A 16,152-nucleotide genomic window follows, 5' to 3' on the forward strand; every position below is an offset into this window, starting at 1 on the left:
AGCACTGTTACAGGTTTTGTAATTAAAACAAAGAAACTGGGAAAGACTGAAGAATCATGTAGCTTAGGCTGCTTTTGAACATCTCCTGTCTCCAGTCTCCTAAACGCTGGGATTACAGGCTTGTACCACCACAGACACAGCTGGCACTGCTAGATTAAATCTTTCAAACTGTAGTGAGACCTCGTTTTCAAAAATTGGGAGGTGGAAGTGGAAGGAGTAGAAGTTCAAGGTCATCCCTGAAAACAACAAAGTCAAAGCACAAAACAAAACAAAAACCCAGAAAAGTATAACAACAACAGCAAAAACTGAAATAAACAAACCCAAACCCTTGCCCAAAACCTGGAGCAAACAAAAACCCTTGTTCTCCCACCAACTCATTTCTTGCTGACATGCCCAGTTCAAGGTCCCTAAGGAGGGCTTTATACTTCTTATCCTTGCCTGGATCCTCCTTTAAGGGTCCTCCTTTAAGGGTCACCTTGAAAGCTGCTTTTCAGATCCTTTCCCCTAAACCCTGAATTCTCAGTTCATTGTAGATGAGGGCTCTGCATCTCTTTTTCTCTTCCACAGAGTACCCATTACCCCTTCACAGGAGCCGTGGTTTGAAAGGCACAGGACAGCAGAGATCCTGCCCCCTAAGAGATTCACTAGCCTGGCACACAATTAGTCAACACTACATTAACAGGAAACAAAATCTATAGTAGCTTTCAATCATAACATACTCCAAATAGGTTAGAGTTAAATGTACTTTTAAAACGTTTTATTAATTTATTGTGTATGAATTCGTGTGGATAGATGCATAGCACAATTTGAATGTCTGAAGACAACTTGTGGGAGTTGATTCTCTCCATTACTTGGTCCCAGGGATCAAACTCAGATACTCAGGTTTGGCAGCAAGCACCTTTTATTTTTCATTTTTTTTTTTTCGAGACAGGGTTTCTCTGTGTAGTTTTGGAGCCTGTCCTGGAACTCACACTGTAGCCCAGGCTGGCTTCGAACTCACAGAGATCCACCTGCCTCTGCCTCCCGAGTGCTGGGATTAAAGGCATGCGCCACCACCGCCCGGATGCAGCAAGCACCTTTACATGCTGAGCCATCTCACTGGCCTTAAATATAGTTTTAATTCATTGCTGTGACAATTTTTTTTATCTATTTATCTATCATCTACCTATCAATCACTTATCTATAGGTATTTAATAAATGTCTGCTCTGCTGGGAATATATAACCCAGTTCTAGAGCACTTGTCTAGCATGTGGTAGAGCAGTTGTCTAGCATGCATACATACTAGATTAAATACTCATTACCATAGTAGGTAGGTAGAGATAGATAGATAGGTAGGTGGATACATAGATTTACAGGTACACATAGATTGAGCACCTGGAAGTAGGGAAAAGTATCGCATGCAGAGAATATTTCTGGGAAGTGGCACAATATGTGCAAAGGTCCTGCGGAGGGCAAGATCCAGGGTCTTAGGACTTAAACCAGACCCTAGGAATTAAAATCACATAAATCCCACTGGAATAGTTTGCTTAGATTCCTCCTGTAGCCTGCCCCCTAGTGTCCTGTGAATGAAACACCACCTTCTTAAGTCATGGACCAGGCAGGATTCAGCTGTGGCTGGAGAAGCATGCAACTCCACAGCTATCATCTCTCCAGATCGCTACTGTAGGCACCGCCCTGGGCTCGTCTCCACCCCGTCCCCGCCCACTCAGCCTTACTATTGGATAGTTCTGTCAGATTCAAGTTCTGGTTGGCTGAAATGGCCATCAGTTAGGGGTAAAAGCCTTGATAACCGGTCCCGAGCTTCGAGGGTGCGGGCCCGGGTGCAGTGCGGGCGCGGCGGGGGCTTCGCATTCAGGTAAAGTCCAAACTTGCCGGGACACCCTGGGGGACCCTATGGGAAACTGAGGACACAAGTGTCCGGGAGGGGCGCGGTTCATTCAGCCCCTTCTATGGGCTCTGTGCGCTGCGACGGGGTGGACACACTGTCCTGTAAGGTGACTCTTCTGACACTGGGAGCCCCAGTTGGGTTAGCCAAGCCAGGAGGGGAGCGCTAGATTGAGCAGATCTCTGCCATATGGCCGTCCAGGACCGAACCGGGGAGCTTGTGCGTAATCTCCCAGATGCCTAATGGACCCTTCCTTCCCCAGAGTTGGCTTGGGGACCTGCGACTGGTTCTTTCGGGATGGGCTTCTTGCAGGGGGGTGGAGGGGGCGGGTGATACGGAAACAGTGTTGGAGGGAGGGACGGATGGCCCCCCGGACCCATAGACAATAGTAACGGATGGAACCGCCCAGCGGCTTTTCCTGTAGGAAACTGCCCTGTCTTTTCGAAGCTGACCTGGTTGTGTATGTTTGGGGAGGGGTGTGTGGGATGAACCAAGGACCCCCAGTCCTTCCATCATCTAACCCCCCAACATGTCATGAATCTGAGAATCCAGTCCCAACGTTAAGGGTGCCACCATCTAGAGCCTTAGGTGAGGAAGATATACCCTCTTCAGGACCTCGGTGCGCACTGAGTGCTTTGTCCCCCATCCTTCAGGTTTCCGGATACAGCTCAGTGTCCCGAAATAGCTCCAGGGGCGGGTGTGGGGGTGTGTGGCTTCAGCTCTGACAGCCTAATGAAGGGGTCTCAGGCGGGGGATCTGGATTTAGCTTTGACAGCCAAGCAGTGTGGGAGAGAAGAGGACAGCTACACGCCCCCCCTTTAGGAGACATTGGCTTGTGGAGCAGTCTAGGTGTGGGCTTGCTCCACCACACTCCCTACTTTCCAATCAAGGACCCATGCTGGGCCTACTGATGCTGGCTGGGAGGGTGAGTGATAAGTGGCCCAGGTTCCCTGCAATTTCTGGGGAGGGGAGGAGAGGGGAATCCTTCCAAAAGCGCCTATAACCCCAGTTATGGGAGAGGTTGAGATAGGAGGATTGAAAGTTGAAAGCCTGCCTGGGAGCTACAGAGTGAGTTCAAGGCCTGCACGGGCAACTTAGTAAAGGGGTTTAGGGATCAGCAAGATGGATTGGCCAGTAAAGGTGCTTGATGCCATCCCTGACATTCCTGAGTTGCATCCCTGGGAGAAGGAGAGAAGTAACTCCACAGAGTTGCCCTCTGACCTCCCCTCTCACCCCGTGGCATGTTTGGACCCACCCACCTCCCACATAAAATAAATAAAATGTAATTAAGGCGAAAAGGGCTAGTGGTGTAGCTCAGTGGTAGAGAACTCACTTAACATGTTTGAGACTCCAGTTTCATCCTCAGCATAGGAAGGAGGGATTGGAGGGGTTAGGGGCCAGGAGGGAATGAGAAAGAAAAAAAAAAAAAAGGGCATTCCTTTGGGTGTGGCGGTGCATGCCTGAAATCCCAGCATGTGGGAGGCTGAAGCATGAAAAGTTGGAGTCAGCCGGGTGGTGGTGGTGCATGCCTTTAATCCCAGCACTCGGGAGGCAGAGGCAGGTGGATCTCTGTGAGTTCGAGGCCAGCCTGGGCTACCAAGTGAGTTCCGGGAAAGGCACAAAGCTACACAGAGAAACCCTGTCTCAAAAAACCAAAAAAAAAAAAAAAAAAAAAAAAAAAAAAGAGGAAAAAAGAAAAGTTGGAGTCGTAATACATACATAAATAAATAAATACATACATAAATACAGGCCCCCAAGAGTGGTGGTGGTACATGCTTGAAATCCCTAGCACTCCAGAAGCACAGGCAGGAGACTGTTAGTTTGAGGCCATCCTGGTTTACATAGCAAGTTCCAGGTCAGCTAGTACTGCATAGTAAGACCCTGTCTTAAATAAATACATAAAATAAACAAAAAACAAACAGGGCAGTACTCAGAAGGGACAGGACAAGCTCTGTGAGTTCAAGGCCAACCTGGTCTAGCTACATAGTGAGACCTTGTCTCAAACACAAACAAAATAGAACAAAAAAGTCCAAAACCCCTAGCAACCACAAAACCCGAAAACTTCCAAAACAAACAAACAAAACATGCAAAGAAATGAAATGGGTTGGTGAGATGACACTTGCCAGTAAGTCTGAGTTAGTCCTCGGGACCCACATGGTCAAGAGAGCTACCTCTTATAGTTGCTCTCCAGCCTTCATATGTGTGTTGAGGCATGCATGTGACCTGTCCTCTGAAAAACCAGTGTAAAAATAAATAAAACAAGAAAGTCAAGCATAGTGGCCAATACAGGGATCTGAACAAGCTGCATGCATTCAACCCTGCTTCTGCCCATGCATATATAGCTTAATTGCTCTCTGTGCCTCTGTTTCTCCATCTGTACAGTGGGTAGGGGGTTAGTGATAATATGAAGACCAACTGTAGAAAGCTCAAGCTGATGTGCACAAGCTACTTACTTAGAAGCTGAGGGAAAAAAGGAAAGAAATGAGGCTGTGGCTGTGGCTCAGTTATGAGAGTGTTTGCTTAGCATGCATGGAGTCTTGTGTTCCATCTCCAGGATTGCACAACCCAGGTGTGGTAAAGCACATCCCAGCACTCAGGAGGTGGAGGTAGGAGGGCGGAGTTCACAGTCACTCTCAACTACCTAGGGAGTTGGAAGCCAGCCTCAGCTTCCTGAGATCCTGTCTCAAAAACCAAACCAAACCAAACCAAACCAAACCAAAAACTAGTGGGTTGGGGAGAAGGCTCAGTGGTTAAGAGTGAGTACTACTCATACCTGTGACTCCAGCTCCAGGGTATCTATAGCTTTTGGCCTTCATGGGCAAATACTCAAACATAGACACACAGACACAAATTTTAAAAAGTCTGAAAAAAAAAACCCAAATTGAAAAGAATCATCAATAATCTTACTGTTATTTACCCCTCTACTAATGTCCACCCTATGTGGTTGATATATTGTGCACCCTAATAAACTTATTTTGGGCCAGAGAACAGAACAGCCACTAGACAGACATAGAAGCCAGGCATGGTGGCACACATCTTTAATCCCAGCACTTGAGATCTCATGTCTTGCTTGGGAAAGACACATGCCTTTAGTCCCAGGAAGTGATGGCTGGACACAGAACGGTATATAAGGCATGAGGACAAAGGAACTAGAGGCTTTTTAGGTTTTTAAGCTTTTGGGTTTTTAGCAGCAGTTCAGCAGAGATCCATTCGGATGAGGACTCAGAGGTTTCCAGTTTGAGGAAACAAGCTGAGAAACTGGCAAGGTGAGGTTGGATGTGGCTTGTTCTGATCTCTCAGCGTTCACCCCAATACCTGGCACCGCGGGTTTTTTTTTTTTATGTTTTTTTTTTTTTTTTTTTTTTTTGAGCTGAGGACCCAGGGCCTGCAAGCGCTCTACCACTGAGCTAAATCCCCAAGCCCCTGGGTTTGTTTTTATTAACAAGATCCTTTAAGATTCGTGTTACAACCCTACATCTCAGTACAGCCTCTGGACCTGGCTGTTCCAGCTGGTCTGGGTCTTAGAAATGACCTGCAGCTGTTTTCTCTGTCCCATAGCTTTGGATTTTGATATGTTCAGGTAACTGGTGGAGGGGACAGACCGTACCGTACAGAATCACACTCCAACTGTGTGAAAGGCAGTTCCAGACCCTTGAGCCCTGGTCCAGGCTTTTTCCAAAACCAAGTTCTTCCCTGGCAATTTCCTGAAAACAAGCCGTGAGAGGCACTGGCTGTCCTCCATGGTGACCTGCCGGCCTGCCCCTTGCAGCCGGTGTTAGGGGACAGGAAACAGCTGCTTGGGATAGGGAGGGAGACTTCAGAGCCTCAGGTTGGATGAGGAGGATGGGGAGAGGGGACTCAGAGAGCAGAAAGGGATCCTTGAAGCAGTGGAGAGGGGGATGTGTTAGGCATGCTGATGGGTGCTGAATAGCCAGTAATGTTTGGCACTCAGTGACCCTCCAGAATGGTAGAAGCGGGAAAGAGTGGCTGGGTTCTTAGTTGTTTGGAGCAGAGGGATGGTAAACCAGAAGGTGGGTTGGGTCTACCTGGTGAAAAGCTTCTCAGACTAGAGCTTGACTTGGCACTACAAGGTCGGGGTCCCCAGAAGGTGGACAGAGCCTTATCTGAAAGGTTTTCCCATTGGCAATGGACTTAATTGCTCTGTAAAATGTCTTCTTGCCTTTTTTTGTTTGTTTGTTTGCAAAGACGGGGTTTGTCTTGTGTGGCCTTGGCTGTCCTGAACTAGCTCTGTAGACCAGGCTGGCCTGTTACTCAAAGAGACCCAATCATCTGCTCTGTAAAATGTGAACAGTAATTTATGTTGCAGAATTCTATGGGGGTTTATTAGGGAGAGTATTCAGTAGGCAGTCAATTTGAGCCACTTTCTGGCTCTCTGGAGGCTTTTCATGTGTGTTCCCTGAAGTCCCATCATCCCATCATTCCCTTGTCCATTTGTGTGTGTGTGTGTGTGTGTGTGTGTGTGTGTGTATGTGTGTATGCTAAGCGCTGAGGATTGAGCCCAGGTCCTTCTGTGTTTGAGGCCAGTGCAGTGCCTTGAAGCCACACCCTGTCTCCATCCTAAGCTGTTCCTCCCCACCCCCCTGAGACAGGGTCTCTCTAAGTAGCTCTGGTTGTTCTAGAACTCACAGATATCTTCCTGCTTCTGCTTCTGGGTTCTGGGATTAAAGTTCTGGATTTAATGTTTGATCTTATTAACTATCCCATTACATGTGATTTGATTCTTTCTTCTCACTCTATCCACTTTTCCTCTTTCTGATGTAGTTTTTCAGTATTTTTCAGCTTAGGCTGGCCTCAGCCTTGCTTGTAGCCTAGACTGATTTCATGGTCTTGTTATTTTAGCCTCCTGAGTGGAAGGATTCCAGTGTGTACCACCATGCCTGGCTTTCTTTCCTTTTCTTTTCTTCTTCGTTGCTCCCTTCCTCAAAATTTTACTTTATGCATATGAGTGTTTGCCTATATTTATGTGTGTAGTCCACATATGTGCCTGATGCCTGAGGAGGCTAGAAGAGGGCATTGGATCCACCAGAACTGGAGTTATAGGAAATTGTGAGCCACCATGTGAGTGTTGGGAACCAAACTTAGGTCCTCTGGAAGAGTAACAATCATTCTTAACTCTTCAGCCCCTTTCTTTCTTCCCTTAAACAGTTTTTGTTATATGTGTAAGTACCTGAGTGTTCCTATGTGGACCAAGAGTATACAAGTGTCCTCAGTGGCCAGAAGACTGTTGGATCCCCTGAAACTGGAATTACAGGAGGTTGTAAGCTCTCCAGTGCTGGGTTCTGAATCTAGGTCAGTTGCAAGAATAGCAAGTGCTCTGAACTGCTGAGCTATCTCTCTCTAACCCACTTTTCTGAGGTAGGGTCTCATGTATTCCAGGCTGGCCTCAGGCTCTATGTAACTGAGGATGACCTGAACTCCTGATTCTCCTGTGTCTACCTCCTAAGTGTTGTCGTGACAGGTTTGCATCACTAGTCAGTAACCCAGGGTTTCATTTATGCTAAATAAGTTTTCTACCTAGAGAAATACATCTCCAGCCCAGGATTCATTCATTCGTTTGTTTGTTCGTTCATTCATTCATTCATTTTATTGGTGCTGCTCCAATCAAATTCATGTCCTTGTGTATGCTAGGCAAGTGCCACTGAGTCACATCTTTGCTTCCAGACCCTTACCTACTTAGCCTCCATTGTGTCATTTGAAGATTCATACTCCCTGAACTCATGGATAATCATAGCTTTGTTTCCTTAGATGCTTGTATTTCCATTTTAAAGCCCCATAAGTCAAGAACAGAGCCTTGTAGCATCGTACTAGAGACATTCCAGAGAGACAGGCTTTCCTCAGTTGCATCATTGAGCTATCTAGACTTATACTTTCCATCTATCATTTATAGAAGGGTTTTGCAAGTAACCTTGCTTAAATTTCCAATGCTCACTTAAATCTTACCATTTCTCTAAGAAAAATGCAAGGAGTGTGTGTGTGTGTGTGTGTGTGTGAGTATGTGTTACTGAGGATTGAACCTAGTACCTGGAGAATGCTAAGCGAGCATTTGGCCATTGAACTATATCCTCAGTTCTGTTTTCACTTTTTGAGACAGGATCTGTCTAGACAGATAACATCTGTCTAGGGTGTTGTCTAGGCTAATCTTGTACTCCCTCCTGCCCCCTTAAAGACAGGGTCACACTATGTAGCTCTGGCTGTCCTGGAACTCACTTTGTAGACCCTAGGCTGGCCTCAAACTCAAAGAGATCCACCTGCCAAGTGATGGGATTAAAGGCATGCACCATTATGCTTGGCTTGTACTTGGGATCCTCTAGTCTCAGTTTCCTAAGTAAGGTACTGAGATTTCTGTCTGAAATACTTCCACTTTCTTATTTTTCTCTGCTTGATGTCTGTCTAGCTTCCTTTTCCCAGGTTTGCAACTTGGGTGTTCCTACTTCATTCACTTCAAATTTCAGCTAAACATGGTGACACACAATTGTCATCCCAGAACTTGGGAGGTTGAGGCAGTATTATGATTTTGAGGCTAGCCTTAGCCACATAGCAAGACCTTGTCTCAAAGCAAAAGTGGTAAGAGTACTTATGTAGAATGAAAAAAGTCTTGGGTCCCATCTGTAGCATTAGCATTTCCAAGGTTCCTGAAGGGAGGAGGAGAGAGCCTGGGGATGGGTGAGGTGGAAAAATGCTCTTGGGCCTGTTTCTCAAAGTTTCAATGGTGGTGGAGCAAACATCAGGTTCAGACCAAGGGACAGGACTGGGGTTTCACACGTACTTCTCTGGGGGCCTTTTTCAGGCTGTCTGGTGGCTACTCTAGGAAATATGGCCAAGTTCGTCCTGAATCAGAACCTACCTGGTGAGTGTACAAAATGACGTATATGTGTTTACACAGATCCACATTGGGTGATTGTGTGTATATATGGACATAACTCAGCAGTTCCTTTTTATTTTTATTAACATGGTGGCCACATGGCCTTTCCTAAAAGCCTATTAGCCAATGTCATGGCTTTATTTAAAACCCATTCATGGCACCTCCACTCCCATAAATAATGGCCACTCCCCGTGATGGCCTAGAGGACCCCCACAGTGTGCCCTCTGCCTATCCTTTAGCTCGTCTCTCCCTTCCTCCTTTCACCATCCTGGAGACACCTGACTTCCATTGGACTGTCACTCTTACAGCACCCCTCCCTTCCAGTGTCTTCCATGGGCCTTTTTTCTTCTTGGAACCTTCTGCCCTTGCAGCTGCTTCCTCCTTGTTATGAAGGGCTCAATCCCTTTTAAGTTCCCACCACAGGAAATCTTTCCTGACATGAGAGCCAAAGTTGGCTCCTGCAGTGGCTGTGTATTTCACCATGTATTATTGTCTTGAAAGTCATTTGAAATGATTGTGTCTATTTATGGCTAACAGGAGGGCTCGGATATTGTCTTACTATAATGTCCCAAGTGTGTGTTTGGCACTTAGTGGGTGCTCAAGAAACATGATTGCATGCCCATCCATGTGCAGATATTGCTCATAACCAATGTACAGGTGCATAACAGGGGCAAAGGGGCGGGGAACACATTTGTTCATTCTCTTTGGGTGCTTCTTGGTTTGACACCCTCTTTCCTCTCCACATCCTTGTTACACCACAGACCTGGGCGGCCCTCGCCTCTACCCAGGCTCCACTGGGAGTGCTCGCAGCCCTAGCTCTCCCTACTCGGTGGAGACGCCCTATGGCTTCCACCTGGACCTGGACTTCCTCAAGTATGTGGAGGAACTCGAGCGCGGTCCTGCCTCCCGCCGAGCCCCAGGACCACCTCACACACGACGCCCGCGGGCGCCCCGGACGGGCCTTGCCGGGGCGCGGAGCCCAGGGGCTTGGACTTCCAGTGAATCCCTGGCCAGTGACGACGGCGGAGCGTCGGGCGCACTCTCTCCCGGGGCGTTCCCGGGACTCTTGCTACCTCCGCTGTCGCCGCGTTCCTTCTCGCGCAACCCGCGCGTGGAGCACACGCTCCTGGAGACCAGCCGACGACTAGAGCAGGCTCAGGCGCAGGCCGGGGAGCGCGCGCTCAGCCCGGTCCGTGCGGTCACGCGTAGCCCGCGCGGGTCGGGCCGCAGCAGCCCTGCCCCCAACCCCGCCCTTGCTTCACCCGGCCCTGCCCAGCTGCAGCTGGTGAGGGAGCAGATGGCCGTGGCGCTGCGGCGCCTGCGCGAACTCGAGGACCAGGCGCGCGCTCTGCCCAAGCTGCAAGAGCAGGTGCGCGCGCTGCGCGCCGAGAAGGCGCGGCTACTGGCCGGGCGCGTGCAGCCGGAGCAAGAAGCGGAGGCCTTTGAAGCGCGCCCAGACAAACTCGCCCAGCTTCGCCGCCTCACTGAACGTTTGGCCACCTCCGATCGCGGAGTCCGCTCCAGGGCCAGTCCTGGGGCTGACGATCCCGACGGGTTGGCTGCCAGGCGCAGCGAAGGCGCGCTGCAGGTCCTCGACCCGGCGTCTGGGACACCCGATGGGGAACCCCAGACTCGGGAGGCGGGCACCGAAGTCGTGCCCGAGACCCGAGAGGCAGATGCCCAGGCAGTACCTGATACTAGGGAGGCTGGAGTGGAGGTGGCCCCTCACACCGTTGAGGTGGACACGTGGGTGACCGAGGCGCTGCTGGGGCTGCCCGAGGCTGCAGAGCGTGAGCTGGAGCTGCTCCACACGAGCTTGGAGCATCAGCGTGGAGTGAGCGAACTCCTGCGGGGCCAGTTGAGGGAGCTGAAGGAGGCCCACGAGGCTGCAGTGGCCAGGCCTCAATCTCGTGAGGTGGCCACCCAGACCGAATTGGGTTGCACTGAGAAGACCACGCAGACCGAGCTCCCAGTGGAGAACCAGCCCAGACCCATGGCTGGAGACAAGGAGGTAGCCCCTGCTGGTGAGTTTCCACTCCTGGTTGAACCCTGGCCTGCCAGGTGGCTGAAGTCAAAACTCAGTGCCCTTATGTAATTCCCTGCCAGGCATCCTCAAATCCATCATGAAGAAAAAAGACGGTACTCCAGGTGCCCAATCCAGTCAGGGACCCAAGAGCCTGCAGTTCGTTGGGGTCCTCAACGGAGAGTGAGCACAAACCCTTTCCCGATAACAGCCACAGGGACACAGGCTATTAATCCCAGCTCTGCCCCTCTGCTCATAGTCTGGCTTTGCAGTCCAGTTTCCTCTTTAAAAGGCCACTCTCCCCTCACAACCCTCTTGAATGAGCCCACAGGGGAGGCTCAGCAGACACCTCCCATCCTGTTCCCAGGTATGAGAGCTCCTCCAGCGAGGATGCCAGCGATAGTGACAGTGAAGATGGTGTTGCTGAACTCCCCAGGAGTAGCTCTTCCGTGTCAGGAGATGATAGTGGGGGATCTGATGCTGGAACTCCTGGCCCCCCCAACGACCAAGACGCTGGGGACTCTGAATGTGAGGCACAGCTAGAGCTGAAGGCAGAGACAGAAGGGAGGTGAGTGTTCTACAAAGGTCTGCAGTGCAGAAACTTTATTTCCTGGTCACCGTTGCCCAGGATCCTGAGTATAGATTGGCCTCCCTGGCAGGTGTGAACTGAGCCCGCGTTTGAGGGAGGCATGCATTGCTCTGAATCGGCAGCTGATCAGGCCTCGTGGAGTCACCAGAGACGGCGTGAGTGTGGGTCCTATGTCTCCTCCCTTACATCCTCTTAGTTAAGAGAGCAGGGTTTCCTAGAGCAGGAGTACTAAGTTTGGTACTCTCCCTTACTAGAGACCTTCCTTGATCCTAAGCTCTAAAGAGATACTAGCCCCTAGGATAGAGCTCTGACCTTTTCTTGGCCTGCTCACCCACAGCCCCAAGTAAAGATCAGAGCCCCAGGCCCATTCCATGACACTGAAAGAACAAGTGGGTACTCACTGCCACACTCACTCTTGGTCCTCCATTTCCCCATAACATAGTCTTATTTTTTGAGCCTAGGAACCTGACTGTACTTCCTTTTTTAAGAGGGTGTGGTTCAAGCTCTCTTTACTTAGAAATTGGCCTTGCTTGCTTGCCAGGATCACCAAAGGGGGCTTCCACACACATAATTTTGGCCCCTCTCATTTTGTATTTGCATTGATACCTTTTTTGCCCCTGTCCTGCCAGAGTGCCGCACGCCTTGTGGCGCAGGAATGGTTTCGAGTGTCCAGCCAAAAGCGCTCGCAGGCTGAGCCTGTGGCAGAGGTGCTTCGAGGGGTGAAGAGCCTGGGGCCTGAGCTGCTGGCTCATGTGGTGAACCTGGCAGATGGCAATGGAAACACGGCCCTGCATTACAGCGTGTCTCATGGAAATCTGGCCATTTCCAGCCTGCTACTGGATACAGGTCAGGGAATTGGGTTGTGGAGAAGAGGGCCAGGTTGGGTGAAGGCTGGGGTTGTTGAGGGGCACAGAAAAATGCTGAGTGGCAGAGGGTGGGTGGATTGCTGTTTACTTGGCCAGAAATCAACACTGGGTGTTTTCCACTATGACTCCCTACTTTGTTTTCTGAAACAACTTCCCATTGAACCTGGAGCTGTTTGGCCAGCAAGTCCCACCTGTTTCCATCTCCCTAGCAGCCTTGGGGGTTACAGACATGTGCCATGGCGCTTAACATTATGAGGGTGCTAGGGGACAGGTCCTCAGGCTGGCAGTTAGTGCTCTAACCTCTGAGTATCTAGACCTGAGGCCTTGCTATGTAGCCCTTGCCTGGACTCAAATTTGTGACCTTCTTGCCCATCTCCCAGGGGTACAAAGACCTTTTGGCCTCACTGTATCTTCAGCTGTCCTGAATCAACTCCCACCCCCCACCCCCAGTAACACCCAGCTTTGAGATCAGAGACCTCACTTTAGCAACCCCCTCCCTAGGTATATTGTATTCCTCAATCTCCTGGCCTGGCACTTTTTTTTTTCCCCCTGAAACAGGTAGCTCTGGATGTCCTGGAACTCACAAAAGATCCACTTGTTTCTGCTGGGATTAAAGGCATGTGTCACCATGCCTGACTGCTTCCTGAGTTCTTGGGTTCCACTGTCTATCCTCAAGGGATGGGGGGTTACTCACTGCTTAGGTTTCTCACTACCTCCAAGCTGTTGAACTACTGTTCACTTGCCTTCTGCTTGTTCAACCCTGCCTCATCTTATCCCCTCAGTGAAGGATAAGATGAGGTAACTTCTTCATGGTAACTTCATCAAGTCTAGTGGGTACGGGCTCAAGGCAACAATTTCATTGTCTATGAAACAACATAGAGAGGACAGTGAGCCATAGACTAACCACTATCCTGTTACTAACTTAATTATTTTCTTTGTTGGGACCTTCAATCCTGATTGCTCAGTTGCTAGTCCCAGTATGACACACAGTAAAAAAAAAATTATTTTTGTTTTGAGGCAGGGTCTCACTGTAGAGCTCTGGCTATTCTGGAACTTGCTCTGTAGACCAGGCTGGCCTAAAACTCAGATCTGCCTGCCTCTGCTTTGTGAGTGCTGGGATTAAAGTTGTGCACGCCACCACCACCTGGCCAATAAATTTTTAAAAAATTCTTGTTTTTTGAGACAAGGCTCACTGTATAGGCCTGGAACTATGCTGCTCAGGCTGGCTTTGAACTTGTGGCCATCCTCCTGTCTCTCTTTTTTTTTTTTTTTTTTGGTTTTTCGAGACAGGGTTTCTCTGTGTAGCTTTGCGCCTTTTCCTGGAACTCACTTGGTAGCCCAGGCTGGCCTCGAACTCACAGAGATCCACCTGGCTCTGCTTCCCGAGTGCTGGGATTAAAGGCGTGCGCCACCACCGCCCGGCTGTTTTTTTTTTTTTGAGAGAGGGTTTCTGTTTGTAGCTTTTGGAGCCTATCCTGGAACTCGCTCTGTAGATTAGGCTGGCCTCAAACTCACAGAGATTGCCTCGCTCTGCCTCCTGAGTGCTGGGATTAAAGGTGTGTGCCACCACTGCCCCCCCCCCCCCCAGACAGGGTTTCTCTGTGTAGCTTTGCGCCTTTTCCTGTAACTCACTCTGTAGCCCAGGCTGGCCTTGAACTCACAGAGATTTGTCTGCCTCTGCCTCCCGAGTGCTGGGATTAAAGGCGTGTGCCACCACCGCCTGGCTCCTATCTTCAAGTGCTGTGATTATACACCCAGCAAATTCTCCAGTTTAAAAGTCTGTGTCCTTACTCTTGTAAAGCATTTGTGAGTGAACAGCTATTGAGTACACGGGAGCAGAGACTATTAGCAAATAAAAACAAGAGGAACACAGGAAAGAATACCTGCATTTCAAGAGTACAGGAGTTCGGATATCCAGCGCCCATGTAAGCCCCTGCTATGTCTGTATCTCTGGGGCTGTTGGTGGTTGACAGACTGCAAGGCCTTACTGTCTGCCAATCACACAAGGCTGAGGAAATAGGGGTGTAGCTTAGCTAGTGGAGTTTTTGCCCAGGAGTTTCAGTGCTGGCGAAATGGAGGCAGCACTATAAGTTCATGACCCATCCTTGTCTGTGGCCAGCCTAGGCTATATGAGATGCTGTTTCTTTACTTTCTTTGGTTTTTCGAGACAGGGCTTCTCTGTGTAGCTTTGTGCCTTTCCTGGAACTCACTTGGTAGCCCAGGCTGGCTTTGAACTCACCTGGCTCTGCCTCCCGAGTGCTGTGATTAAAGGCATGCACCACCACCACCTGGCCAAGATGCTGTTTCAAAAGATGGCTGGCAACAGATGCTCATTCCATCTGTGATGCAGGAGACTCAACCCTGTCCCCCTCCCCCCAACCAATCAGCATTTGAGGCTTGTATGAAGTGATCTCTTTCTTCTTCCCAGGGGTCTGTGATGTCAATCATCAGAATAGAGCCGGCTATTCTGCACTCATGTTGGCTGCACTCACTTCTGTAGGGCAGGAGGAGGAAGACATGGCTGTGGTCAAGAGACTTTTTGGCACGGGTGATGTCAATGCCAAGGCTAGCCAGGTGCATAGTACACTACCACTCACAGTGGGTGGGTAAGGTGGTGTCATTTTCTACTTTCAAACCCTCAGACCTCTTTTTCCAGACTGGACAGACAGCCCTCATGCTGGCCATCAGCCACGGCCATCAGGACATGGTGGCTGCCCTACTGGAATGTGGGGCTGATGTTAATGTACAGGATGCCGATGGGGCTACAGCACTGATGTGTGCCAGCGAGTATGGACGCCTTGATACAGTTCAGTTGCTGTTGGCCCAACCAGGCTGTGACCTAACCATCTTAGACAATGTGAGCTACTCACTAGTAAGGGCCTAGAGTAGTGGTGTTGTGTTGCACTGTAGCCCAGGGACCTAATGGCCTATTATTTCTCAGGAGGGAACAAGTGCCCTGGCCATTGCGCTGGAGGCTGAACAGGATGAAGTGGCTGCACTACTCCATGCTCACCTGACATCAAACCACCATAGCTTCCAGGTAAGTGTAGTCCCCAAGAAACAGACAGATGCTAACAACCTTCAGAAGCCTCCTTTCCTGAAGAACCAAGATTGGAGAACCTCTGCCTGAATTCTACTGTAAAGCATTTGATGCTTAACTAGCAAAACCAGTGGTAAACACAACTTTAGGTTAGAATCACACACATGAAAGGCATACCCTAGCTAGCTGTTGTAGGAAGATTTTCCTGTTAAAGGAGCCCTTTGCTGTAGGAAGAGCTAGAAGCCTAGAGGCTTGGTAAAAGTTTGCTCCAGCAGGGAAGTGTGCCTGGGAGAACACACCCTATGGGTTGAGCATTGGACACCAAGTACTGGGTTTATTCTTGGCCTTTTTTTGACTAATTCACCCAACTAGGCCCACACTTACCCTGATATACAGTAGGAATGGAGGTCTAAATGGAATCAATTCAGGCAGCCTGGCTCTACAGGAATGGAATGTTAACTACTCCCACATCCTTAACAACCCCTCCTTCATGGTGGCCGGAAACACTTTCTACAGAACCCCTTTCTTTGTTCTAGGGCCAGCCACCCCCAAGGTCTCCCACAGGCACACCCAGTGAAGCGATGCAGTGACAAATGAAGGTTTGTGAGCTGCTACCTACACCTGGACTATTGGAGACACCTTCCTCTTATGCCTGAACTTCCCAATCACAGCAGGGTGCCTTGTACTGGGACTCCCAACCCTTTCACTTCATAAAACACCTTTCCTAATAAAGCATTTCTACTGAACTTGTATTCTGTGTGGGTGGCAGTAACACATACACTTTATCCCATGTGCAAGATATACCTATGAAAGGGTTTTCAGAGTAAAATGATCACTGGGGCTATAAAGCAAAGACACTACCCTG

General features: G+C 49.4%; 1 protein-coding gene across 2 annotated transcripts; it reads left to right on the plus strand.

The window, feature by feature from the left end:
• The first annotated feature begins 1,780 nt into the window (after positions 1-1,780).
• Kank3 (KN motif and ankyrin repeat domains 3) lies at positions 1,781-16,037 on the plus strand. 2 transcript variants are annotated; one of them, XM_028859905.2, is made up of 11 exons: positions 1,781-1,856; positions 8,695-8,754; positions 9,531-10,793; positions 10,876-10,975; positions 11,160-11,360; positions 11,452-11,536; positions 12,011-12,227; positions 14,676-14,821; positions 14,904-15,104; positions 15,189-15,287; positions 15,824-16,037. In XM_028859905.2, exons 2-11 carry the CDS (start codon positions 8,721-8,723, stop codon positions 15,875-15,877), a joined length of 2,400 nt encoding a protein of 799 aa, XP_028715738.1. In that variant the 5' UTR covers positions 1,781-1,856; positions 8,695-8,720; the 3' UTR covers positions 15,878-16,037. The 2 variants fall into 2 exon arrangements, 1 of the variants encoding a protein (XP_028715738.1); XR_005089710.1 differs by lacking the exons at positions 14,676-14,821; positions 14,904-15,104.
• Positions 16,038-16,152: the final 115 nt, after the last annotated feature.

Source organism: Peromyscus leucopus, chromosome 22 (assembly GCF_004664715.2).
Source record: "Peromyscus leucopus breed LL Stock chromosome 22, UCI_PerLeu_2.1, whole genome shotgun sequence".
NCBI lineage: Eukaryota > Metazoa > Chordata > Mammalia > Rodentia > Cricetidae > Peromyscus > Peromyscus leucopus.

What these genes read in the sequence shown, in the direction of transcription:
- Kank3 (XM_028859905.2), top strand. Translation starts at nt 8,721, where the DNA reads ATGGCCAAGTTCGTCCTGAATCAGAACCTACCTG. An exon ending in CAAGGAGGTAGCCCCTGCTG is followed by an intron (nt 10,794 to 10,875) that starts GTGAGTTTCCAC and finishes ATTCCCTGCCAG; the next exon opens with GCATCCTCAAATCCATCATG. An exon ending in CAGCCTGCTACTGGATACAG is followed by an intron (nt 12,228 to 14,675) that starts GTCAGGGAATTG and finishes TCTTCTTCCCAG; the next exon opens with GGGTCTGTGATGTCAATCAT.